This window comes from Colobus angolensis, unplaced genomic scaffold (assembly GCF_000951035.1).
Source record: "Colobus angolensis palliatus isolate OR3802 unplaced genomic scaffold, Cang.pa_1.0 Scaffold600, whole genome shotgun sequence".
Lineage (NCBI taxonomy): Eukaryota > Metazoa > Chordata > Mammalia > Primates > Cercopithecidae > Colobus > Colobus angolensis.
The window spans coordinates 69,569-95,764 of record NW_012119600.1 but is presented as its reverse complement, the minus strand read 5'-3'; the positions used below and the strand labels follow the sequence as shown (position 1 = coordinate 95,764).

The window sequence follows — 26,196 nt, the reverse complement described above, 5'->3', positions numbered from 1 at the left end:
AGCCACACAAATGCCCCGAGTGCAGCAAGGCCTTCAGCGTCGCTTCCAAGCTTGCACTACACCGCAAGACGCACCTGGGCGAACGGCCAGCGGAGTGCGCAGAGTGCGGCAAGTGCTTCAGCCACAGCCGCTCGCTGTCGCAGCATCAGCGGGCCCACACGCGCGCCCGCACCGCTGCCGCCGTTGCCATCCAGTCCGCAGTGGGCACTGCCCTCGTCTTTGAGGGGCCGACTGAACAGGGAAATCCAGGTTCTTTGTGTCCTAGTTGAGGGAGGCTTGCTGAGGCTTCTCTAAAGGTGGTTGGGAAGCACCTGTATGATAGATACCACGGGGACAGCTGAGGCAACTCGTAGATGGAGGTTTAGGAAAAGACGATGTGGCCTCCTGCCTTTCCAGTTTCTGTTGGCAGCCCTTCACTTGGCCTCCTGCCTCGCCTCTGCACCTACTCCCTGTCGGCCCTTTTGCCATCCTGCCCTCGGATAACTCGGATTCTCTCCTCAGGTGTAGGTGCAGGGAGTCCGGGAAACCTTGGACTCCCCTGAGTGCAGGAGCCCAGGTGTTGGTGTGTCCCCTTAACGCCACTGTGCTTTCTGGTGTTTCCGATTTTCCTGCCTTTGTTCTGTCTTCTTTTGTCCCATCTCCTTATTCCAGCCCGCATCTTCTCCTTTCCCGATTACTTTTGTTGTCCTGCCTCTTCCGGTAATGGTCACAGATTTGGCTGTAGTCACGTTACCAGCCCTGTGGTTTGACTCTTGGTTCCCTGTTAACTCTCTGCCTCTGAGAAATGTGGGTATGGAGGTGGGAAAGCTCATTTCCAGGCAGGATGTCTCCATGCTAGGAGCTGCCTGCACCCTGGCAGAGGTGGCCACTCACATGAAGGTGGGCAGGGCCCTTAGCATGGCCACACGTCCCCCAGGCAGATCAAGGGGCCTCTCAGAACAATGTTCCCCAGCCAGGTGAGGAACATTTTCACTGGGACTCAGGCCAGAATCACATGGGTCCACAAAGCCAGGCACTGCCAAGTGGAACATGAGGTTATTTCCAAATCATGGGACCACCAGTAGGGAGAGGGTAGGATGGAAAATCCCCTGGAGCTGGTCAACAACTTTTTGCTCATGGCTAGTGAAATAAAGTTGTTTGTTTGAGTTATAGATGCCAAGCGCCCCCTTTGTCAAACTGAAGGCTGCTGACCAGAGTTTGGAAGTGATCCATTCGGTTCCAAGGTCTCTTGTACCTTCCCAAGGCAGCTCAGTCATCTTGTGTGGAGGACCACTGATTCCGCACTAAAAGGTGAGACTTCAAGGCCTACACGTCGGGTTTTCTCTATTAATGGCACGTACAAGATGGCTCAAAATCATGTCTTTCTGCTCCAGCCAGTCTGCCAGGAGTGACCCAGCACTCCAGATTATCTCTGCCTGCTCTATTTGAGTGGGAGGGTGGGTGTCTTACTCCACAGGAAAGGGCTACAAAGTGTCAAAGTGAGTCTGGAAAGGGTCAGCAGTGAGGGCCTGCACCTACGCTGCATTCTGGTACATGGTTTCAAAGGGATCCAGGAGTTCTGCACCTCAGGTGCCAAAACACTCGCTCTGCCCACACATGCCTGCATAAAATACTGTTTATTTTGTCCTTGAGGAAGACTAAAGTAGTCTAGCTCCCCTACAGCCCAGTTTTGTCCCCACCCTACACTCTTGTCGCCTTAGTTCCTGGGGACCAAGCATCTGGTGTTTCTCAAGCAGACCCTTCTCCTCATTGCTCCTTTTCAGTCCCTGGAGTCTGGCTCCCCAAAGCCAAAGCTGGAGAGCTCATTGCTGAGGAAGCAGGATTGGAGCCTGAGGAGATGCAGAGGGCCTGGACCCCTCACTGGATCCCAGAGGCCCAGGGGCAGAGATGCTGGGACAGGGCTCTAGGGGACCACTGGGTGACTCTTGAGGGGCCAGGAGCAGGACTGGGTGACTTTTGCTACGGTGGGCTGCAACACTGTCTGGCTTCTCAAAGCGCTTGCCACAGAATTCGCAGGGGAAGCGCAAGGCAGCCACCGTCTCTGCATGCTTGCGCTGGTGCCAGTTCAGGGAAGCCTTCTGGCGGCAGGTAAACCCGCATATCTCACACCTGCAGTTAGGGACAGAGGAGGGAAGGAACAGACCTCAGGCCATCTTGACTTCCCTAGGGGGTTCCTCCTGCTCCCCAATGCCTAGGTGTCCTATATGCCTAGCTTCCAGACTCCACCTCCTCCCTTCTGGCGCCTGGCCCTCAGACCCCAATCCAGCACTCACTGCAGGGGTTTTTCTCCAGTGTGGATACGTCTGTGGATTACAAGGTTGCTGCTAGTGCGGAAAGACCGGGCGCAGAACTCACAGATGTAGTCCCGGGTGTCTGCAGGCATATGAGGAACACTCCAGCATCTGCCCCCACTCTGTGGCCCCTCCTTGGCCCACCCCACCCACTATCCCTCACCAGAGTGCACCAGTATCGGAGGTCAGGAGGCTCAGGTTCTAATCAGTTGTTATCTGATCATGGAGCCTGTCTGGACCTCCCTTACCTGATGGGTCATGAGGTCCCTTGACCTGATGGGTCAATTAAGACATGAACCCAGCTAAAAGACTTCCTTATTGTCCACCCCACCCCCTGCCCGCCAATCACACTCAAACCAATGAACTCCGGATGGAGATGCACCACCCCACCTCAGCCTCTAGGCTGGTTCTTTCTCAAAGGAGACACATGGTATGGAGAGCTGGGTCCTTATGTATGAACTGAAGGCCCTGGGCGGCAGCCAAGCAGAAGCTTGGAGTCCACAATGGGAATTAGGATTGAAGCTCAATGCCCAAGGACAGACTCTGGCACCTGGAATCATCTACCACCTATTCAGGCTTGCATATCCCACCTGTCCCAGACCCGGTCAGTGCCCTGTGGAACCACCTGTCTGCAGGCAGCCAGTCCCCACCCCTCTTTTTTTTTTTTCCTGAAACTGCACTCCCTGCTTGTTCCAATAGCACCTGCCTGTTGCCCATGGTCACAGTGTTGCCAGCAGCTCTCACAGGCTGCTGTGGCTTCTCTAACCCACCAAACCTCAGGGTCTACAGTAGAAAAGGCATCTCTGCTTCTCGTGGTGCCCTTTAGACCACCTCTAACATCACCACCTCTCTGAAGACCCCACCACCAGACCACACAAACACACACCTGCAGCCTCTTCCTTTGGTCCCATCACTCCCCATCCACATAACTCTAGGTTCAGCCCCTCTACTCCCATCAGCCACTACTCCTGCTGTCGGTCAGCACTCCAGCCCTCTGTTCCCTGACCTCACTGACCTCATCGCCCACCCTCCTTAGTCACCAGTCTCAGGTCACACCCGTGCAATGCACCACTTCAGAAATTGCTATTTCTTCTAAGATACAGTGGGTTAGGGGGAGAAAAGAAGAAATTGTGATTTCAAACATCCTGGTTCCTGCCAAGGCCTCCTAGCTTGTCTTCTTGCTGTGATAATCCCATGAGTCCACTGGCCCCACCATCTTCCCTCTGAGCCCCTTTCCCGCTCACCTGCATTTCCACAGCCATCTTTGTTGCCTTCTTTCATTCACACTACCAATCTCCCTGTCCCTCTCTCCGTCCACTGTACTTGCTTGGTTAAAGCCCAACTCAGGATAAACACAACTTTTGGTCTGCTCCAAGCCTGCACGTGTGTACTGTAGGGGGCATAGTCTGCCTCTTGGCCACTCTCTTCATCTATAGTCACAAATCTTAAGGCCCCCTTCTTGCCCTACTGCATCTGAATTTCCCTCATCAGTTCACTTTTCCAACTTTCTAGAAATACAGAAGACATTTCACACCCCCTCCTTTCTCCACCAGTCTCCAACACCCCCAGCCTACCAGCCTTATTCAGCGGGGCTCGTTTCTAAAGTCGCCAAGAAACTAGAACACCCACATCTTCTGCCCACCAAATTCACTATTCAACTTGCATCTGTGCCTATATAAACAACTACTCAAACTGTTCCCCCCGGCAGCCCTCCACTGTGCCCCTCAAGACTGACCCCTTCTCACTTGAGGTCCCCCACTCCACTCCAGCATCAGCAGCAAGCCTTTCTCTATGGAATCATTCCCATTTCTGTGCCCTGAGCCCACAGCCTTCCAGCTAAGGCTCCAAGTTGTCCATACTTGCTGTCTCCACTCTGCCTTGAACACACATCTGGTTACCTGTTCTCAGCTCACATTTGGCCTGTCGCACTGGCAATCACCCCCACTTCCTCCCTGAAGCATTTTCTATACTCAGCTCCTCAGATACCACTCTCCATCTTCCTCACTACTCACCTGGCCTGCCCTCTGATGGCTGGAGTGCCATGACACTCACTTCCTCTATCTAGGGACACTCTGGCCTCATGGCTCTAAGTACCACCCATATGCTCATGACCCACACATTTATATTTTTGTCAGACATCTTCCCTGATCTCCACATTCACATCTCCTGGATGTTTAATTAGCACGTTTCAAATCAAATTTTCCTTCCCAAGACCATTTCTCCCTTGTTTTCAGAAAAATCACATCACCTTCTGCACGGTTGCTGAGGCTGGAATCCTCCACGTTACCCGACTCCTTCCTGCCCACTCGGCTGTAGCCAACCCATCCTTCCCACAGCAGCCCATTTGGCTCCATCTGCACACACACTGGCCTCCAGCCACTCCTCACTGACTCAGCTGCTACCAGCAAATCCAGGCACCACCTTGCCCTCTTGCACATCTCTGCAGTCATCTCACAGTTGAGTGCCTGGTTCTGCTCATCTGAGGTCCCCCTATTCACACAGCAGCCACAATGATCTTTTAAAAAGTCAGCCACGTCCCTCTGCCATTCAAGACTGCGACGGCACCCATCTCACTTAAAGCAGACGTCACACCGTCCTGTGGATGGTCTCTGAGGCCTCCACCAACTATGTGACTTCTCTTCCTTTCTCAGCTCCTGGCCTTCCTATTCCTGGAACATGGCACCCAGATGCCACCTAAGGGCCTTCCCACAGGCGCTGTCCATAGTCTATAAGGTGCTGGTCTCCATTCCTCACTTCACTTAAGTCTTTGCTCAAAGCATCTTCTCTTTCTACAATAGCAACTCCTCCTTATGCTCTCCTCCTTTCCCTTGCTTCCACATTTCTTCATAGCCCTGTATCACTAAAGTGGATATCTCAAGAGGGTTAGCGCTGCCTACTCTGTTCATTGCTGTACCCAGTACCCAGAAGAGTTTAAAACAAGCAGGTGTTCAACACACAGGGCCTGCAGGATGAGTGAGAGTCATCCCTCGGAGGGAGGTGAAGAAACCCACAGAGTGGGAGCTGACAGGACCCTGTAGAGGGGGAGGTGAAGAAGAAACCCACAGAGACCGGGGTGACGGGGCCCACAGAGGAAGGTGGAGCTCCACCACTCACCACTGTGCAGCTTCATGTGCTCCTTCAGGTGTTTCTTAAAGTTGAAGGACTTCCCACAGGCTGGCTCTGGGCAGGAGAAAGACTTCTGGTGGATGTGCTGGTACTTTTTGTGGTGCTAGAGAAGGAAGTGGGTGGTAGGGACAGAAGAGGCAAAAGGATAGCCACCTTCCACAGGGAGATCAACTGAGCTGACCCAGCAGGCATGCTCCTCTGTCCCCTTCCTGGCCCCTGTGCCCCAGCAGTTCTCCCTGTCATGGCCTGCTCATTTCCTTGAGGCTCAGTCCTCACCTACACCATGAGCCCTACACCCATCCCATCCTGACCACTCAACTCTCCTGTCACCCTGTTCCGTGCTTGACTTCCATGATCTCACCTCCTTGTCACACTCTCACCCTGCAATGTTCCCTGTACAAAGTATCACTCTGGGTGACACCCCTGGTTCACCTAATCATGAATGCACTATCTGCTGCAGAGGAGAAAGCAGTTTGGGTAAGTGTGATTATCCTATTTGATGTCAATATTCACGTGCAACAGTACCAACCCAACTGCCTGCTTTTTAATACTTCACCATGGATATTTATACAATATGATTTTCTTCTAAATCTGCTTTGGAAACACACACAGACACACACACACACACACACACATGCTCTCAACCTAGAACACTATTAAGGGTAACAGGCTCTTCAACCTTAACTCCTAAATATCGAAGTATTACTCTTTTCACTGGCCTAAGTTCGCATCCTCACTCACTAAATTGCATGGGCTGTCCCCTTCTTTAGAATCCCGTTTTTCCACAGTTAAACTTCCAGGGGCTGCTTTGGTCTCCTCCATAACAGACTCCAGAAGGTCTGACATGCCCTGCTGAATGCTCTTCTCAGCCTAGAGCTTCCCTGTCATCCCGGTTGTTCTCCCTTTTCACTTGATTCCTCTGTCATCTTCTGTGAGCAGCACTCTCCCCGTCTTCTACCCTCACCTCACCATCCCAGTGTCTGTGGCCCTCCCCAGCCTTGGCACCTGCTGTTCCAAGTGCTCTGGCTGACTGTAGGGATTGGACCCTTCCCCCTCTGTGCCTCAAATTTCTCAGCCAGTGAGTGAGATTGGGGACAGGACCATCTCCTAGCCCGCTTCACTCGAGGAATATCCTCTCAAGCCAGGATATGAGGCAGCCCAGGCATGGACTCTGAAGCCAGGCCACCAGGCTCAGAACCCTAGCACTAAGACACACTAGCTGAAGAGCCTTGAGCAACGCCTAACCTTTCTGTCTACAAAGTGGGAATAATATCAGCACCTAATCCATGGGGATATTGTGAGAACCAGAAGACTTCACACATGTCCAGTGCCCAGGACTGTCATTAGCACCTCCAGGGGAGCCTGATGCATGCCACTGTCATCTCTGTGTGGCCTCCATGGAACAAGCAGTAGAGGGCCGTGGCTCTGTGCGCCTGAGGCATGGTTTCATCTACCAGTTGTCTGATTCAATGATTACTAATTATAGGAAAGCTCTGCATGTCCATCCTAACCCTCTGCTTCCCGGTTCTGAATCCTCCCATGCCTTAAGATCCTTTTCCTCAGTTTCTCTTTTAGCCCTTTTCCCCAACCCCAGCAGCCACACAGGCCCCAACCTGTGCCCCTCACATTCAAATACTGCCGGTTGGAGAAGATCCTTCCACAGCCAGGGAAGTCACAAGGCATCAGCTCTCTTTTGGCAGCTTTCCTGGGGAGAAGAATGGAGAGGAGCAGGATGACTCCTGCCTGCCCTTCTCGTCCTCCCTCCTGTCGGCCCTCCCCAGAACCCCATCTCCCCAAGTCCTACCTAATTCTCTTGGGGCCAATCTGTGCAGTGTCCTCATCCCAGGCCAGGGTTGGAGCAGACTGGGCCTGACTCCCAGTGCTATGGGCAGCAAAGAGGGAGCAGAGGGCCTCGAGGGAGGGCCACATCCCAGAACGCCCCTGCCCTTTCTGTCTCAGCCATCAGGTTACCTGGCCAGGGCCTCAGTCTGCTGGGCCGCTTGAGGGGTCCTGCTGAGCTCTGGCTGCACCCCGACTTCTGCAAGTGGAGGAGCTCTGGAACCCAGCGAGGATGCTGACAAGGATGGCACAGCAAGAGGAGTGGAGAGTGCTGCAGGGGCTGGTGGTGTCTCCCCCTCTTTAGGTGTGCAGGTGACAGGGGAAGGGAGTAGTCTGGGGGCATCAGGCTCACTACTGAAAGGAGAACAAGGAGGAAGATGGCATTAACTCTGAGCAGTCAGCCAGCCCCAGCCCGACCCTAGCCCCTAAACTGAAAAGACCTCAAACCTGAAACAACCCTACCCCCACCCTAGGCTCCCCATTCACATCTGCTTTCAGCCCTCAATCTCCCTGCGCCTGACTTCACCCCTTTTCACTCAGTTCAAAGTCTCTAGTTCTTTTTGCCTTCCCCAAAACCCACCCTTCCCTCCACACCAACAAGCCCTTCCCTCTAGTCTGCAAAGCTGTGAACTGCCAGGCCAGCTGCCTCCCTCTCTTGCTCTGCTCAGCATTCTCCCTCAACCCCAACTTGCTCATCTGGGGAGGAGCTGTAGGTCCATAAGCTGGCATCACTGAGCATCTCCTCTTCATCCTCATCATCGTCCTCTTCTTCCTCACCCTCTTCCTCTCCTGGAGGTGGGAAGGTCTCTGGTGGGGGTCCCACCCTCCTGCAGGTCCAAAGAAGGCAAGTCTGAGGTCCTGCTCCCTCATTCTACCATCTATGCAATTCCGCCCTTTCCCTCCTACCCACATCCTCACCTGGGCAACCTGGCCTCTTGAGTCCTCTCATCATGCTCAGATTCCAAATCTGTAGGACAGGCAAAGTCAAAAGGGAAGGAACTCTGGACTCAAGGGATGAGGACATGTAAAGTTCTAAGGTCTGAAGTGATGGGAGACTCCTCTTTTTTTTTTTTTTTTTAAATAGAGACGGGGTCTCACTGTGTTGCCCAGGCTGATCTCAAACTTCTGGGCTCAAGCAATCCTCTTGCCTCAGCCTCCCAGAGTGCTAGGACTATAGGTGTGAACCACTGCACCCAGGCAGAGACTCTTGAGGAGGAGGGAGCAGAGGCTATTGGAGTAGGAGAGGTTGTTCTATTTCCGAAATGATATTTACCCAGTTCACAAAACTATACAGTCAAAAATCTCCTTTCCAATACTGTCCCCCATCGCCTACTTCTTCCCACAGGCAACCTGGTTTCCTAGGTGCCTTCCAGAGATATGTTATACACTCACAAGTACTTACACACACACACACTCATTTTCCCCCTATTTGTATTTTTCACCAATGATAGCATACCATACACTGTATTTTGTTCTGCTTTTCGTGCCCAACAATGTATTTGATGATATATTTCTTTGTCAACATAGAGTTTTTCCATTGAAAAAGGATGATTTTTAGAGAACAGGGTTCTGAGCTACAGAAAATGGGAAACCTCTCTCCTCCCTTTTCTCCACAACTCTGCTTTTTCCCAGCCTACCTGCAAGCTCCTGCCCACTCGTGGCCTCGGAACACCAACTTCTCCGGGCAGTATGTGGAAGGGAGGCTGGCTTGGGTGCCTCTGAAGGTGTGGGGCTCAAAGAGGGTCCCCAGGAGAAGGTATGGCCTGCTGAGCACTCCCACACAAGCCCCCCATCTTGGCCGCCAGGCCCCCGAAGGCCGGGCACCAGGCTGCACTCTCGGCTGTGGGCATGAGACAAGAGCACCAAATACTGCAGATGTTTTGGAGGCAAAGGCTCAGGACCTGGAGGGATGGGGGAAGCAGTCAGGCTGAACTGGGAAGTCTCCTCCTCTCACCCTGGAGAGCCATACCCAGGGAGCTCTGTTCCCTCAAACCCCAGGGCAACCTCAGCCACAGTCCAATTTATCATTCTTCAGAACCTAGACACACTAGATCCTGAGACATTGCTCCCTTCCCCACCCAGAGGTTGCTCCCATCAAACTACCCCGTGCTCCCCAACTCACCCCACCCTTCCCAAACTCACTCAGGGCTCCCTTTGAAAGGAGGGTGTTTCTGGGTCACCCTGTGGCCCCTCTTCCCTCTGGCTCTCACCCCCTGCCATCCCCTACCTACCTGCACACAGGACACAGCCTGAAGAAGTGTACCTGCCAGCAGGAGAAGAGGCAGGTCAGGACTCAGGTGGCCAGCCACCCTCGGCCCTGGGCACTCACACATGTAAGGGGCCAGCCCTAAGGGCCGCTATTCGCTGAGACCATGAGGAGGGGAGCAGGACCCTGGGAGGCCACAAGTCACACAGGCCGTCCTGGTAAAGTGAGAAACCTGAGGGTGGAAAAGAGCAGCAGGACAGGCCCTGGAGAGGAGGCTAGGGGCTGCCCGGGTACCCTCCCCCAAGCCCCTCTCCCGGCCCCTAACCGATCCAACAGGAACTTGGCGAGCTGCGAGTGCAGGGAGAAGCCCAGCCGCTCCTTGAGGAGGCACCACTGCTCCATGTGGCCGCCCAGGCGGATGCGGCACTTGCTGCGGCGCGCGTCCAGCTGCCGCCGCTTCTCCCGCCGCCTGCAGGACACGTCCACCGCCGGGGAGGAAGCCATGTGCACCCGAGGCTGGAGGGTGGAAGATGTCTTCAGGGCCCAGCCGATCTTGGGGGTCGAGGACCCGGCTCCACCTGTCGTTAGGGCCTCAGTTTCCTCATCCGTGAGGAAGACTCACTGATCTATGCAATTCCGGGCAAGACTAAACTATTTCAACAGCAGTGGCAGGTGTGGAGCCAAACCCCGTCCCTCTGTGATACAGGGTGTGGAAGCTCAGCGCTACCATGTGGGTGTCGTCGGGGGCCAGGCAGACACAAGCAGTCAGAACAAAGGCCTGCGCCCTCCAGTCCACTGAAGTGGAGCTGTGGGGAAGGGGCGAGAGGCTTTCACGGGAAATTTCAACTGGGCTGGGCTGTGGCGGTCCACACATTTCATCTTGAAGAGGGCGGCGGCCTTTACTGCTTTATAGGGGAAGGAAAGGTCGTGTCCTGGCGTGCAGCTGGGGGCGCTCTTCATCGTTGGGTCGAGTGACGGTGGGGCAGGGGTCAGAGGTCTGGAGGGCGCCCCCCACCCCGTCTTGGGCACCCCCACTTAATGCTGGCAGTGAGCTGAGCGGACCAATCCCAATGGCAGCTCCCAGGCTGCCCAGAACCCCGTCGCGACCCACCCCCACTCCGACCTTACCTGCGCGCCCCCACGCGCCCTCACCCCGACTGCGCCTGCGCCTGAGCCTCCCCGGCCAGGCGAGCAGGCCCGGAGCTGCTGGAAGATAGGGGCCCACCTCGCGCGCGCAGCGTTTCTCTTTTAAGAAGAAACGGTGCTTCTCGGCGTCGGCTGCGGTATCCCGGAACTGAGGCCCGCGCCCCAGAGGGAGGGGCGAGTCGGAGGCCGACGGCGTGCGCCTGCGCACTGGGTGCCCCGCGCAACGCCCGCCGGGAACCGTGGCTTCCCGATGCGAGTGCCCCGCGCGTGTCACGGAGCCCCGCGGCAATTGTGGTTGCGTCGCTTCTGTGGTGAGCGTCTGCGCTTGGTGACCCAAGGTTTGAGGGAAAGTGGAAGAGACAGGGTCAGGCCTCCTGTGCTCCAGCCCCAGCCCATCCGGCCTGTCTGGGGACGTTGCCTCTTCACTTGTTCCCGTTTTGTATTCGCCTTCCATTTCCCCCTCACAGTTGCCACCCGCAAACGTGATGCCTGCAGAACCAGTCACTTTGAAAGCCAGCTAGAGCCCTCTGGACCGCAGAGTCCCACAGTCAGCCCACTTCTATTAGCATCAGAATTCCTCCTAAAAGTCGCCTACATTCTCTGTGGACTCTCACTTCAAGTGGCTCTGATGGAGCTTTCCTCCCCGCCCAGCCACTGCAGTGGCGCTTCACAGGGTCACTTGCGACGGTCATCTTGCTACATAGCAGCTGTCAGTTCTGTTCGCCTCCCTGCCCTAGAAAGAGCGCGACTGTGTAGCTCGCGTCTTCCTCATCCTTATGGCTCCCTCCACATTTTTTGACCCCCGTTTTACTTCTGTGACTTCCTATGCTCCTGGTTTCCCACCCTCCTCACTGGCTCCCTCTTTCCTTTTTTTGGATCCATTCCCTCTGTTCTGCCAAAAGATGAAGTGTACCCTGGCTCAGGCCTTGAACCAGATCTTCTCTCATCTGCAGATGTTCTCTTGGGTGATCTAATTAGTTCCATGGATTTAAATACACGATGGCTCCTAGCCTAGCCTTCTTTCAACTCCAGTCATATATCTTACTGCCCACTTGACTTCCCTGTGTTAACTGAGCTAACACATGTAAAGAATTTAGGACAGTGCCCGGCATGTAGAGAGCACTGACACCTGATAGCTCATATTTTCTCCAACATAAATATGGCAAACATGTAACAATAACGCCTGTGCCCTCCACCATGTCAGCAAACGATGTCATCATCCACCCCCTTGCTCAGAAAAAAAAGGGAATCAGTCTTGCTTATTTGCCTTTGATGACACCTAAACTATATACATCAGCAAATCTTGTTGGTCCTGTCTCCAAAAATTTATCTTAAATCCAATCACTTCCAACCCTCTCAATTGCTAAAACCCTACTCCAAGCCACTGGTATTAATTTTCTGTAATTGTAATAAATTGTGTTGTTTTCAGCCACAAACTTGCTCCCTTTAGGCAGATTTATTTTCTCATGGTTCTGGAGGCCAAAAATCCAGATCAAGGCATCAGCGGGGCCACGGGCCATATAAGGGCTCTAGAAGAGAACCCTTTGCTTGCTTCTTCTGGCTTCTAATGGTGGCCAGCATTCTCTGACTTCTGGCCACATCACTGCAATCTCTGTCTCTGAGGTCACGTTGCCTCCTTCTGTGCCAAATCTCCTTCTGCTTCTCTCTTACAAGGATGCTTGTGAATGCATTTAGAGTCCATCCTTATAATCCAAATAACCACTTCATCTCAGTATCCTAAAGCAATTACTTCTGTAAAGTATTTGCCATATAAAGTAATTGGCTGCACATGGTGGCTCACGCCTGTAATCTCAGCACTTAGGGAGGCCGAGGCAGGTGGATCACTTGAGGTCAGGAGTTCGAGATGTGCCTGGCCAACATGGTGAAACCCTGTCTCTACTAAAAATACAAAAAACAAAAATTAGCTGGGCATGGTGGCATGTGTCTGTAATCCCAGCTACTCGGGAGGCTGAGGCAGGAGAATTGCTTGAACCCGGGAGGAGGAGGTTGCAGTGAACCGAAATTGTGCTACTGCACACCAGCATGAGTGACAGAGCAAGACTCCATCTAAAATAAAATAAAAGTAATCTCCACATGTTCTGGGGATTAGGACACAGATATCTTTTCCAGGACTATTTTTAAGCCTACGATACCACTATCATCTCACCTGGTCTATGGCTACATCTTCCTAATGGATCTGCCTCCTACTTTAACTTGTACCCTCACAAAGCAGGGATGATTTCCTCAAAGATCAAATCTTTTGCTTGAAATCTGTAAGTGGTCTCCCGTGTAATCCAAAACCCTTATCGTGGCCTCAAGGCCCAACTTAAGCTGGCCCTTGGCTGCTTCTCTGGCATCATCCCCCAACTTTTCCCACTTTGCCCTCCCACCTTTTTGCTATTTCTCAAGTGTGCCAAGTATGCTGGAGGGAGTTCTTTTGTCTCTGCAGCACTCATTTCTCCCCACAGCCCCCGCCCCATCCCCCAGCCCACCACCCAACTCTTCATCTGTTTGCTCCCTTACTGTCATGTGAATCTCTATATAAGATCACCCACTCAGCTATGAAATCCCTCATTCAGAAAGCTCCCTTTCCTCAGTCATGCTCTACTTCACTGTGCCCTATTGTATCTTCTTTGTGGCACTTACTTTCTGAAATCATCTCAGGGACTTGTCTGTGTGTTTGTTATTGGTATACAATGATTGTTGACTAGCCCAGCCTTCTCCTCTGCAGCCTAAATATCTCAAATGACATGGTGTCCAAACATGAACACCTTTAGCATGAGCCCAGTGTGTCCTGTGCATATTCCTTTTGATGTGTGGTATCAGTGACTCAACCTACTTGTCTGACTAGTGTAAGGTAGGAAAGAAGATGTTCCAGCTACTTTACTCATTAATGAAAGTGTAACTTTTACATCAAAAGAGCAGGACTCCATCGAGAACAAACCTTATCCTTTCCTCAAGGTCCGTAAAAGATACCTGCAAAATCCTTGTGATTTCATCAAAGGGAATGAAAGGTCTTATAACTCTTGGTTACTCTTAGAATGTTGGGTCTCACTTTGAGGTCCAAAAACATTCTTGGTTCTCTTGGTTTGATCTTGTTTAAAATAATAAAATGAAACTACTGCCAATGCCCAGCTCTTCAATAACCCTCTCCAAAGAAATCTCTCAGCCTCTCTTTAATTTCTTATATCATCTAGGTAAGGAATGAGCCAACTCTCTCAAAAACAGTCACCAGCCCCTTCCTTTGTAAGTGCTGCAAAGGAGTGCTAACATTCTAAGGAGGGGTTCTCTGTAAACATTGGTTCTCTGCCTTTAGTGACCTCATTGCAGTCTGAGACCTTGAATTCCATCTTAGCATCCCATTACAAAGGCTAAGATTAAATGCAAGCTATTGGTAATGTTGTCACCGTTGAGCTATACAGTTTGCAGACTGCTGAAACTGCCAATTCTTTTATACACATCAAAGGCTCCATGTGGAGGACCCATTTATCCTCATAACATTTCTTTTTCCTGGACTACGCATGGCACCATAGCGCTCTTCTTATCTCCTGTCTTGGCATAGCCAAATCTAATATTGCTATACCCTCTGAACTTTTAGTATCTTCTCTCCAAAGAGAAAAACTACTTTCTGTTCCCCGGGTCCAAGGAGGAATGAGCCAAATTGCTACAGAAGTTGAGTCAACCCACTGCCCTCAAATCCTGAGACGTATTCCCAGTGGGAAAAGGAACACTCCTTCAGGACTTTGTGCCCCAAATTCCACGAGACCCACAGACACCCTCTGCCCAGCCCAGGCTCCAAGTATTTGCATGAATTCTCTCTTTCTCAGCTCTCAGTGACTGGTGTCTTCATCCTCCAACCAGTCATCATTGCTGGGAGTGCAATTCCGTTTCTCCTGAGCCCCTGACAACTGAAGGGTGATGCCTGTACCCTGAGTCTGATCCCGCCCTAGTGCGGCGGACCTGGGCCCTCTGTGATGCCGTGTGGCCCAGGTAGGGCGGGGTGGTATGTAAGAGATGCCGTTGCCCTTGCTCCTGGCTGGCCCAGCTGCCTAGGTTGGTGCTGTTAGCTTTGGCTCCGGGCCGGAGGGCAGATGACATGAAGGAGGAAGCCAGCCGCCAAGAGACTGGCCGTGGGAAATTCGGCGTCTGCAGGGGTGCAAGGCACCGGCCGCGGAGCGACACGTTGCTCCTGGTGCTGAAGCAGCAGCTGCGCCCCTCGCTGTGGTTGTGCTGATGGCAGTAGCAGCCTGTCTAGAGTGGCCACTGCCGCGATGCTGGCTGCGGTGGGGGAGGCGGCCCGCTCCAGGAAGCAAGTGGGAGCCAGGTACAGGCAGAAGCCACGCCCGCTCCTGAGCTGACTGGGTGGGAGCCTGGCGCTCCTGGGTGCAGCTGCTGCCGCCCTGCTGTGGCTGCGGACCCAGGCCTCCCTGTGCTCTTGGGGGCCAAAAGCAGCCAGGAGCCCCGCCCTCCCAGGCAGAGCTACTGCGGCTCAAGCTGTGGCTGCAGACCCAGGCATCTCTTCACTCTCCAGGGGCGGCCCCTCTGCCCGCGCGGGCTCAGAAATGCCTGGTTGTGCTGCCTGGTCTCTCCCTGCTCCTGGTGCCTGCTCCACGGGCTCTGAAATTCTTGCTCCCACTGCCTGGCTGCTCCCCGCTCCCAGTGCCCAGTCTGATCTCAGAGCAAAGTTGAGGCCAAGGCCGGCGCTACTGCAACCCGGCCAGGTGTGCGCACACTCGGGCAGCGCTGACATGCCAGCCCCCTGCTGCCTCGGCCCCCTCTGGACTTTGGGCGCCAATGAGCACAGGAGGGAGGCCGAGATGAGGGCTGAGGGCAAACCAGCATTGACCTGCAGGTGCCCCTCAGCACGAACAGCCTGGGTGCTCTAATGTTGTTCCTTCTGTTTTACTTCTAACTGCCCTTCCTCCTCCCCTCTGACTCTCTCATTGCATAATTTTGCCCCCTCTTTCTCTCCTTCATCTTCTCCCCTTTTTCTTGCCTCATCTCATTTCCTCCCTCTGTACCTCAAACGTTTTGCATTTGGGCTAAAAAATGAACCCAACCATTTCTCTTCAGCCATCTTCCAGCATTAAGCTTCTAATACAGAAGAGTTTGTGAGCTACCAACAATTTGAAGACATTTCTTCTAGCTGTGCTCCTGCTGCATTCCCCTCCTGTTTAGTCCGCTCACCAGACTATTTTTGGGTTGTTCCCTTGCTCTCTCTCCATGCTTCCACCCACCAGGACCTGGTAGATCTTACCCTCCTCACACTGCTCATTCAGCTGGTTAGAAATGAAGCCCTTCCCACCAGTGAGAACTGGGAAACATGGTTGGGACTAAAGAATTCTCTGTCTCCCCTTTCCTCATTGTTAGTCTTCAGTTCACTGTCTCCAGGAGCACCTAAAACAGCTCGTGACTAAACATCCCATTTGGAGCCCTGAGCAGAGACTGTGATCCACTAGATTAGGGCCTTGGGCTTCAAGCCTATATTTATTTCAAGCCTTTGGACTATATTTAGACTTTCTGGGTACTCATGCAGAGGCTAACTACACCATGCTTCTTCTCCTAGGCCAGACCATAATGAAAGATGCTCTACCTTGAAAACTAAATGGACAAGACTTGATCACAAAGCATCACCTCTGCCCTGGACTCCAGAGGATTGTTCCTCACTGCTTACTTCACATATCTATTATGTATCTCAAACTGGAAGGTCTGAAACTGAACTCTCTCTCCTCCATAATCTGCCTCCCCTTAGCCTTCCCTTTGTCAGTAACTGATGAGGTTTTTCCTTCTATTGCTCAGGCCAAAAAATCTTTTTGTGGCTCATTTACTTCTTGCACATCAACAAATCCTATTAGCTCTACCTGCAAAATACACCCAGAATTCAAATCTTGCTCACCACCCAGCCTGCTTCCATCCAGTCCAGACCAACGTGGCTTGCAGCACCTCTCAACTGTTCTCTCTGCTTTACTCTTGTATTCTGTAGTCTACCCTCCACACAGCAGCCAGAGGATCCTTTTTGTTTTTCTTTCTTGAGACGGTATCTTGTTCCATCACTGAGGCTGGAATGCAGTGGCACAATCACAGCTCACTGCATCCTTGAAGTCCTGGCTCAAGCAATCCTCCCATCTCAGCCTCCCGAGTAGCTGAGACTACAGGTATGTGCCAACATGCAATCCTCCCATCTCAGCCTCCCGAGTAGCTGGGACTACAGGTATGTGCCAGCATGCCCAGCAAATTCTTTAAATGTTTTGTAGAGATGGCCTCCCGCTATGTTGTCCAGGCTGGTCTCAAACTCCTGGCACAAGTGATCCTCCCTCCTTGGCCTCCCAAAGCTTTGGGATTACAGGCATGAGTCAGGATTACAGGCATGAACCACTATAACCAGCCCAGGGGATCCTTGAAAAGCAGGAAAGATCTTATCACACAGCTCAAAACCTTCCTTTTTGCTCACTGTCAATCCAAAGGCTAGCACCAGGCCCTCTCACTCAGTTTCGGCGTGTTGTCTGTTTTGCATTCCTTGTTGGCATTTTCTTCTGCTCTTCTCTTTCCCTGGAGCCCTCTTCCCTCAGATATTTTATCTAGTCACTCCTTGACTCTTGAAATTTCTGCTCAAATGCCACATACTGAGAGATCTTCTGAACCACTTGCATCTCTCCCTAACCTCTTCCTATGCGTTATTTTTCTCAACAGTACATATCACTACCCATCACTACCACCAAATAATTATTTTATTTATTCTAGGTCTTTCTGCTGGAATCTGAGCATCTTGAGGACAGATAATTTGTTTTATTCTCTGCAGCATCCCTGGTCCATGGGGCTCAGCTAGAGCATGGGAGTTTTCTGGGCAAGGCAAAAGGAACAAAGACAGATCAAGCACCTTTAGGAAAAGGCACCAAGCTTGCTGGGGCGTATGGGAGACAGAGAGGTGAGGCCAGGCTGGCCAGAAAGGTCTGAAGGCCAAATAGGCCACCAGAAGCATTAGGATATGAGGGTAATAGAAAACAGCCCTCCTCCATTTTCCACTTTCTCCCTTCAGACAGGACTCCAAAGTGATAAAAAATGGACCACCTTAGGGATAGAACAAGATGACAGAAAAGGATTCTCCATTTCTTTCTTTCTTTGTTTTTTTTTTTTTTTTTTTTTTTTGAGACAGAGTCTTGCTCTGTCACCCAGGCTTGCATACAATGCTGCGATCTTGGCTCACTGCAACCTCCACCTCCCGGGTTCAAGCAATTCTCCTGACTCAGCCTCCTGAGTAGCTGGGATTACAGGCCCGTGCCATCATACCCAGCTAATTTTTTGTGTTTTTAATAAAGATAGGGTTTCACCATGTTGCTCAGGCTGGTCTCAAACTCCCGACCTCAGGTGATTCGCCCTGCCTCAGCCTCCCAAAGTGCTGGGATTACAGGCATGAGCCACCATGCCCGGTCCAGGATTCTCCATTTCCTATCCTCCTGTAGATACATCAATTTGAACTACTATTCACAGATGAAAATATTTTCACAAGAAGTAAGGAAACCATGGCCCGGCATGGTGGCTCATGGCTGTAATCCCAGCAGTTTGGGAGGCCGAGGCAGGAGGAATCACATGAGGTCAGGAGTTCGAGACCAGCCTGATCAACATGGAGAAATCCCGTCTCTACTAAAAATAAAAATTAGCCAGTGTAGGTGGCACATGCCTGTAATCCCAGCTACTTGGGAGGCTGAGGCAGGAGAATTGCTTGAACCCGGGAGGCGGAGGTTGCAGTGAGCCAAGATTGCACCATTGCACTCCAACCTGGGCAACAAGAGTAAAACTCTGCCTCAAAAAAAAAGAAGTAAGGAAACCAGACGAGAGACCACAGACCACAGCACCTGGGTATAGCAAAGAAATAAGAAGAGCGGCATTGGCCGCGCATGGTGGCTCATGCCTGTAATCTGAGCACTTTGGAAGGCTGAGGCAGGTGGATTGGTTGAGTTCAGGAGACCCCATGTCTACAAAAAATATACAAAAATTATCTAGGTGTGGTGGTGTGCACCTCTAGTTCCAGCTACTCAAAGGGTTGAAGTGGGAGGATGGCTTGAGCCTGGGAGGCAAAGGTGTGGTGAGTCAAGATGCCAGGATTGCACCACTGTACTCCAGCCTGGGTGAAAGAGCCAGACACTGTCAAAACAAACAAACAAACAAAAAACACAAAAAGGAAGAGGGGCATCGAAGATGGTAGGAAGGACAGTTTTACATTTGCCTACATCACCCGTTCTTCAACCTCAAGCAGCACAGCAGAGAGAGATACTTTCCACTTGGAGAAAGAAGAGAGAAGTGAGCACTGGACTTTGCCTTGGACCCTAACACTGGGCCCACCCAAGTCAAATCCAGCACCAGGAAGGCCCCCATATCCCCAGACTCTAGGCCAGTAGATGAGGTCTGAGCCTTCAAGCATCCCTGGCCCCAGGCTGGATCCTGCATCCCCAGGTTCCAGACCACGGACTCAGTCTCTGGCCTCTGGGCCCACTTCAGCACCAGGTTAGCACCAGTGGCACAGGCCTTCAAGCTCACCCAAGCAACAGGCCAGGCCCTACAGACTCAGTCTCCAGACATACCCCAGGGTCAGGATGACCCTGGTAGCCCAAGGTCCTAGGCCTGCCTCTGCAGCTGCAGGCTTCAGGCCCACCCCAGAGCCAAGTTAGCACATCTAGCCTCAGGCACCAGGTCAACACCCTTAGACCTTAAAGACCTAGTCTCCAAAAGAGCACATACACACACACCCTTAGCCTTCAAGCCAACCCCTGTAGACCTAGGCTTCAGGCCAGCCCCGGGGCATCCAGGTACCTGGTAAGTACATATAATCCCAGGCTCCAGGCCACCCCAGGAGATCCTGGAGCCAGGCCCACCTCCGTGGACAGAGGATCCAGTGATACTGCTGCAGATTCAGGCCTCCAAGCCAGCCTCTGTGAACTCAGGACATCAGTTTACTCCTGTGGACTTAGGCTCCAGAGGACACAGACTCCAGGCCCATCTCAGGATCTGGCTGGTCCCTGCAGACTCAGGCTCAAGGCCCACTCCAGTGGCAAGTCAGCCCTTGTAGACCTGGGATTCAGGTTTGCCACAAGGGACACAGGTTCCAGGTCCACCCCAGCAAATCCAATCAACAGGTCCACCCTAGTGGATCCAGGCTTCAGTCCTGCCCGCCCGTTCATCCAGTCACTACACCAGCCAACCTGAGGACTTAAGCAGCAAGCTTACCCATTGGCCACAACAGGCAGCCTGCCCAGAATTTCTGGACAGGCTGACTGATAGATAAAGGGTGTTTTTAGATAATCAAGTCTTCAAAAACTGGAATAAGTAGCTACTTCTTCAAATATGCACACACCAATGCATGGAAGAATCAAGAACAATTAGAAATATGCATCACCGGCCAGGCGTGGTGGCTCACGCCTGTAATCCCAGCACTTTGGGAGGCCAAGGAGGGCAGATCACTTGAGGTTAGGAGTTCAAGATCAGCCTGGCCAATATGGTGAAACCCCATCTCTACTAAAACATACAAAAATTAGCCGGGTGTGGTGGTGCATGTCTGTAATCCCAGCCGCTCGGGAGCCTGAAGCAGGAGAATTGCTTGAACTCAGCAGGCAGAGGTTGCAGTGAGCCAAGATCATATCACTGCACTGCAGTCTGGGTGAGAGACCGAGACTCCATCTCTAAAAAAAAAAATATGCATCACCAAGGGGACAAAATAAAGCACCATTGACTGACTCTAAAAAGATGAAGATGTATAAATTGCTTAAAAAGAATTCAAAATACTTTGAATAGACTGGATTAAATTTTCCAATTAAAAAACATAAAGTGGCTGAATAAATTTAAAAAAACAAAAAAGTCCCAACTGTATGTTGCCTACAAAGGACTCACTTCACCTATGAAGACACACATATACTGAAAGTAAAGGGATAGAAAAAGATACTCCAGGCAAATGGAAACCAAAAGAGAGCAAGAGCAGCTATACGTAGATAAAATCAACTTTAAAACCTAAAGTCAAAAACTGTAAAAAGAGACAAATAAGGTCACTACATAAAAATAAAGGGATTAATTCAGCAAAAAGATACAACAATTGTAAATATATATTCACCCAACATTGGGATACCTAAATATATAAAGCAATATTAATAGAGGTAAAAGGAGACACAGGTTGCAATATAATAAGAGTAGGGGAATTAAACACCCCACTTTCAGCAATGGACAGATAATCCAGACAGAAAATCAATAAGGAAACATCAGGCATAAACTAAACTCTAGATCAAATGGACCTAACACATGTGCACAGGACATTCCATCCAACAGCAGAAGAATACATTATCTTATATATAGAAAACCCTAAGGACTACATTGAAAAAGTCTGTTAGAACTAATAAATTAATTCAGTAAAGTTGGAGGATCAATATACACAATCAGTAGCATTTCTACACAGTAACAGTAAGCTATCCCGAAAACAAATCAAGAAAACAATCTCATTTACAATAGCTAAAAAAAGATAAAATGCTAAAGAATAAATTTAACCAATGAAGCGAAAGAGCTCTACACTAAAAACTATAAAAGATTAATGAAAGAAATTGAAGAAGAAATGAGTAAATGGAAAGATATTTCATGTTAATGGATTGGAGGAATCAATGTTATTAAAATGTCCATGCTACCAGAGCAATCTACAGATTCAATGCAATCCCTATAAAAATTCCAATGATGGTTTTCACAGAAATAGAAAAAACAATCCTTAAATACCTTTGAGGAAGAAAAACAATCCCAAAATTTGTACAAAATCAAAAAGAAACTGCTCAATGATAAGAAAACAAATAACCCACTTAAATAATAGGCAAAGAATCTGAATAGACATTTCTCTAGGGAAGACATGCAAATGGCCAACAGCTATATGCAAACATGCTTAATATCAGGAATCATCAGGGAAATGCAAATTAAAACCACAATGAGATACTACCTTCTGGCCAGGCCCTGTGGCTCATGCCCATAAATCCCAGCACTTTGAGAGGCCGAGGCAGGTGGATCACCTGAGGTAGGAGTTCAAGACAAGCCTTTCCAACATGGTGAAACCATGTCTCTACTAAAAACAAAATTGTGCTGGGTGTGGTGGCGCATGCCTGTAATCCCAGCTACTCAGGAGGCAGAGGCAGGAGAATCGCTTGAACCCGGGAGGTGGAGGTTGCAGTGAGCCTAGATTTTGCCACTGCACTCCAGCCTGGGTGACAAGAGCGAACCTCTGTTTCAAAAAAAAAAAAAGAGATATTACCTTCCATCTGTTAGAATGGCTATTATCAAAAAGATGAAAGATAACTAGCATTGGTGAGGATGAGGAGAAAACGGAAATCTTGCACACTGTTGGTGGGAATGTAAATTAGTACAGCTATTATGGAAAACAATATGGAAGCTCCTCATAAAACTTAAACAAAATTACCATATGATCCAGCACTCTCATTACTGGGTATGTATCCAAAGTAATTGAAATCATCGTGTTGAAGAGATGCCTCCACTCTCATGTTTATTGCAGCGTTATTCACATGGGTAAGATATGGAAATAACCATAATAGCCATGAATCCCTTTGTGGGATTGTTTCCATTGGTATGTGCACCTTTATTAGTTTTTATTGACTTGGCTATTTTGCAGCTTGGTAGGGAGGTAGAGGTTAACTTTCAGAAAACTAATAGTAAGGAAAATGGTTTCTGTCTGAGAGCAAGACCAAGGATAGCAATACAAATAAAATTTGTCAAGAGACACAACTGATTTATCTCTGGCAAAGAAAAGATAACCCTGAAGTAGAAATCCCAACTTCCAATATCACAGTTTATTACTCAGGATATTAACCCAACTTTAATCTGTTAGCAACCTCTTTTCAGCCTTCATTTGGCTGAATTATTATTTTAAAAGTCTCTTGAAATTCTCCTTTTAATTAGTTGTAACATTGATAACATTGTATAGGTCACTGACAAAGACCTTCCTTGACCAAATTTTAGTCAGGCTCCTCTGATTCCTCTTTTTGATTAGGCTTCCACCTTGGCCCCTATCCTGTCTTTGGCCTGTAAAGTCTGGTCTTAGCAAACAGTCCTGCTATTCAGTTTAGTGTGAATTCCGCCAGCCTTGATATTGATCAAGTTACTCATTTCTCACCTTTGAATTTCTCACCTTTGATGTCTAAGTCTTTGGCCTCCATTAAGTAAGAATCTTTTAAGGCCTGTTTAGCATATAGCCCCTACTCCTATCAGTAATTTTTCCTCCCTCCCTCCCTTCCTTCTTTCCTTCCCCCTACCCTTAATGTCTTCTATTAGTAATTTTCCTTCTTTGAAAGTGAGCTTGATCATAGCTCACTGAAGTCTCAAATTCCTAGGCAGAAGCGATCCTCCTGCCTAGGCCTCCCAAAGTACTGGGATTACAGGCCTGAGCTGCCCCACTTGGCCCATTCTCTTAGTAATTTTCCATCCACTGATAACCCCACACTCTGCTCCTTGGCTTTAAATTTCTAGCTGTCTTTGTTGATTTGGAGTTGAGCCCAATCTCTCACCCCTATGTAATAGTTTTAATAAAATTCTCCCTTGCTGTTTGAACGAGTATCAGAATAATTTTTCTCCTTAAAATTATTATCTTTCATCATTAGTTAATGGAATAAAATCTTGACACATGTGGATTTTATATTTGCATGACATATATTTTAGTTTTTGAAAAACATTTTAGCAAAAGTCAGTTTAGTGAGGCCTTACTTAACTGCCCAGTCTAAAAATAGAACGTCTCCACCCCTTCATTGCTTTTGCTTTTTCCTCACTCTGTACATGTGATTGTGCTGGTTATCTCCTTCACTAGCAAGTCAGCTCACCAAGTTGGGGCTTTGTCTATTTACCGTTGTGTTCGCAGTGGACACTCGGTGTTAAGATTCCAGGAACGAATGCCTGGATGAGTGGTATCCGGGCTCACAGGTAACCTCACAGCCAACCGGGAGGACCCTGCCAGAGCTGCTCCGCAGTGCGAGTCCCGGGCCTCCCCACTGGACTCTGAAGCCTGTTCACTGCTGTGTAAACGCAGCCTGACTGCCCTCACCTCAGCCCAGGCCCGCCAGGCCCCTCCGACCTGGGACTTCCCGATCCCGCCGTTATGGCCAACCGTATCTGTGTGGTTTCCTGGAGGAAGCGCGGTGGACCTTGAGGGGAGGGTATGCGCGGGAACAATCAAGCAGAAAGCCGCTATCATAATGGTGATAATGAAGACAAACAAAAGCATCCATCTGTCACTTCGTGGCAACCGTTTTTCCAACTACTTTCCAAGTAGTGACTACTTGTCAGACACTTTCCCCAGCGAGGGCCGGAATGTGAGGCGGAAGCTGGTGCTTTGCCTTTCTCAGGCATTGTCCTGCATTTGCGGGGCCAGGCGCTGGCATACGGTCACTAACCCCCGGTCGTTAGCTTCCCTTCCCGGCCTGGGAGAGCGCTATGGGCCACACCGGGCTGCGTTGCGGTCGCGGCTTTCTCCAGAGCTCCGCCGCCAACAGGAAGCGCTGAAAAGTCGCGGCCAGTCAGCAGGATTCCCGCGGCCGCAACACGGGTGTGACGCGACAGGCCGACACCGGTGAGCGCAATTACGAGAGTAAGTGACAGGCGCCTGGCTTCCGAGTGTCAGGATGGCCGAGTGGTCTAAGGCGCCAGACTCAAGGTAAGCACCTTGCCTGCGGGCGTTCTGGTCTCCGGATGGAGGCGTGGGTTCGAATCCCACTTCTGACACATTCATTTTAGTCATATTTTATTCCCTTGAAGAAACCCCAGAATTTTCCCTGAGTCTGTTGGCATTTTATTGTCTTCTCCAGGGCGAAGGTTGCAACTCATCTTTGCTGCCTAGTTTTCCCTATCTGTGGCAGCGGGGGGGGATATTACCAAGGGTAGCAAAGCGCGGGCCGCATATCCCCAAATATCGCGAGACAACCGCGTCCAATAGTCTGTCTTTACAGGATACACGTCGCAGGATATTTATTTAGTATAGAATGTTGCTAAGCCACTTACCATGGCTTCCCTGGTGGTCTAGTGGTTAGGATTCGGCGCTCTCACCGCCGCGGCCCGGGTTCGATTCCCGGTCAGGGAAAGAAAGCTTTTTAAAATCGTTTCTGGTGGACCAGGGCTAACCCATAGGCAATGCTCCTAGAGTCAGCTGTGACGACCTCTAAACACAAGCGCAAAATGCATCTGGTTTCCTCAATTTGCAGAGTAGTTACCTGAAATGGACTCTACTACCATTTATGAGCACAGCCTATGTAGTCAATGTCTTTACTCATGCATATCTTAAGAACGGAGACAGAATGCCAGCAGCACAAAATGATCCAGAAAGATAGCTCTGGGATGCCAAAAATGGCTGGTCTTAAAATTATGTCACAGGCTTCAAAAAGTCTCTCTAGGTGTCCAAAGGGGCGGGTCAGGGCCGGTCCTAGCTCCTTAAGGACGCTTGGGTAATTGTCGCTATGGAAAGAGATTAGGTGCTTCTCCCTCACCCCAGCATCTGTCTTTTCATTTTTTAAATAAGTAAAGATAATGGAAATAATGCCACAACCAACCCTGGTTTCTCTTTACCTGTTAATATTTTGTCACATTCTCTCTTCTCTCTCTCTTGCAAGGTAGATAGATAGGTAGATAGATAGATAGATAGATATAGATAGATGATAGATAGATCGGTCGATAGATAGAGAGATAGATGAGAGAGAGAGAGAGAGAGCGCTTCCCTATTCCATTTGGAAGTTGAGATGTATATGGCTGGAGGCGGTGGCTCACCCCTGTAATCCCAGCACTTTGGGAGGCCGAGGCGGGCGGATCACGAGGTCACGAGATCGAGACCATCCTGGCTGACAGGGTGAAACCCCGTCTCTACTAAAAATACAATTAGCCGGGCGTGGTGGTGGCGCCTGTAGTCCCAGCTACTCGGGAGGTTGAGGCAGGAGAATGGCGTGAACCCAGGAGGCGGAGCTTGCAGTGATCGGAGATCGCGCCACTGCTCTCCCAGCGACAGTGTGAGACTCCGTCTCAAAAAAAAAGAAAGTTGAGATCTGTGAAACTTTCCCCCCAACTTGCAAGTCGCAGATATGACATTACTCCATGTCACACCTAAGAAAATTGACATTAACATGCTGTCACTGCTAGTCTACATTCTAATTTTCCCCAATTGGTCTTAAAATGTATTTTATAGATGCTTTTAGTTTTTATTCTAAGTTTTTTATTGCCCATTTTTTAAAATTTGGGAAGCCTGTGAAAATTATTTTAATAATTAAAAACTCCTAAATCACATGTAAGTTCTATCTTCTTAACATTTTGTAATACTATGAGCCTATACTCCTAATTTGTTACTGTTTTCCAAAGTTTTATTTCTCTCTGGGTACCTTTTTCAGATCTCCAGGCAAAGGCTGTGTTATCATACACTCGACACGATCACACAGAACCAGGTCCATGCACGTTTGTGTTTGACACAGTGTTTAAAATCAAATAGGCCTGTTTTAACTTCCTGAATTTCTGCTTCTTGGACTGCTGAAATGACTAGTTTCAAATAATTCAAATTGCTACAAATATTTATAGAAATTTTCTTAAATA

General features: G+C 50.0%; 2 protein-coding genes and 2 non-coding genes across 7 annotated transcripts in view; 3 read left to right on the top strand and 1 right to left on the bottom strand.

Annotated features, from left to right (window-relative positions):
- LOC105527007 (zinc finger protein 672-like) overlaps positions 1 to 269 on the top strand; it is a 1,763-nt gene extending 1,494 nt beyond the window's left edge. The window contains exon 2 of the mRNA XM_011963186.1: positions 26 to 269. Coding sequence (XP_011818576.1) covers positions 26 to 269 — 244 coding nt within the window. The remainder of the gene's footprint in view (positions 1 to 25) is intronic.
- A 1,328-nt stretch (positions 270 to 1,597) lies between these two features.
- Positions 1,598 to 10,789, bottom strand: ZNF692 (zinc finger protein 692). 4 transcript variants are annotated; one of them, XM_011963176.1, is made up of 12 exons: positions 10,591 to 10,789; positions 9,788 to 9,978; positions 9,488 to 9,519; positions 8,894 to 9,157; positions 8,175 to 8,223; positions 7,949 to 8,083; positions 7,389 to 7,610; positions 7,222 to 7,299; positions 7,044 to 7,122; positions 5,406 to 5,520; positions 2,274 to 2,373; positions 1,598 to 2,109 (listed from the first exon to the last, which is right to left on the bottom strand). In XM_011963176.1, the coding sequence occupies exons 2-12, from the start codon at positions 9,964 to 9,966 to the stop codon at positions 1,803 to 1,805; spliced, it is 1,560 nt and encodes a 519-aa protein (XP_011818566.1). In that variant the 5' UTR covers positions 9,967 to 9,978; positions 10,591 to 10,789; the 3' UTR covers positions 1,598 to 1,802. The 4 variants fall into 4 exon arrangements, with proteins under 4 accessions (XP_011818566.1, XP_011818567.1, XP_011818565.1 ...); XM_011963177.1 differs by having other exon boundaries at positions 10,688 to 10,752; XM_011963175.1 differs by having other exon boundaries at positions 10,190 to 10,599.
- Positions 10,790 to 24,245: 13,456 nt separating this feature from the next.
- TRNAL-CAA lies at positions 24,246 to 24,351 on the top strand. The gene is made up of 2 exons: positions 24,246 to 24,283; positions 24,306 to 24,351. It is a non-coding gene; the product is annotated as a tRNA-Leu (tRNA).
- A 283-nt stretch (positions 24,352 to 24,634) lies between these two features.
- TRNAE-CUC lies at positions 24,635 to 24,706 on the top strand. The gene has a single exon. It is a non-coding gene; the product is annotated as a tRNA-Glu (tRNA).
- Positions 24,707 to 26,196: the final 1,490 nt, after the last annotated feature.

Bases quoted from the DNA above. Each gene is read 5' to 3' on its own strand.
- ZNF692 (XM_011963175.1), bottom strand. From the start codon at position 10,336: ATGTGTGGACCGCCACAGCCCAGCCCAGTTGAAATTTCCCGTGAAAGC. The intron at 9,520-9,787 runs GTTAGGGGCCGG...TCCTGCTGGCAG, and splicing joins GCCAAGTTCCTGTTGGATCG to GTACACTTCTTCAGGCTGTG. The intron at 8,224-8,893 runs GTAGGCTGGGAA...CCTGTCCTACAG, and splicing joins GAGTGGGCAGGAGCTTGCAG to ATTTGGAATCTGAGCATGAT.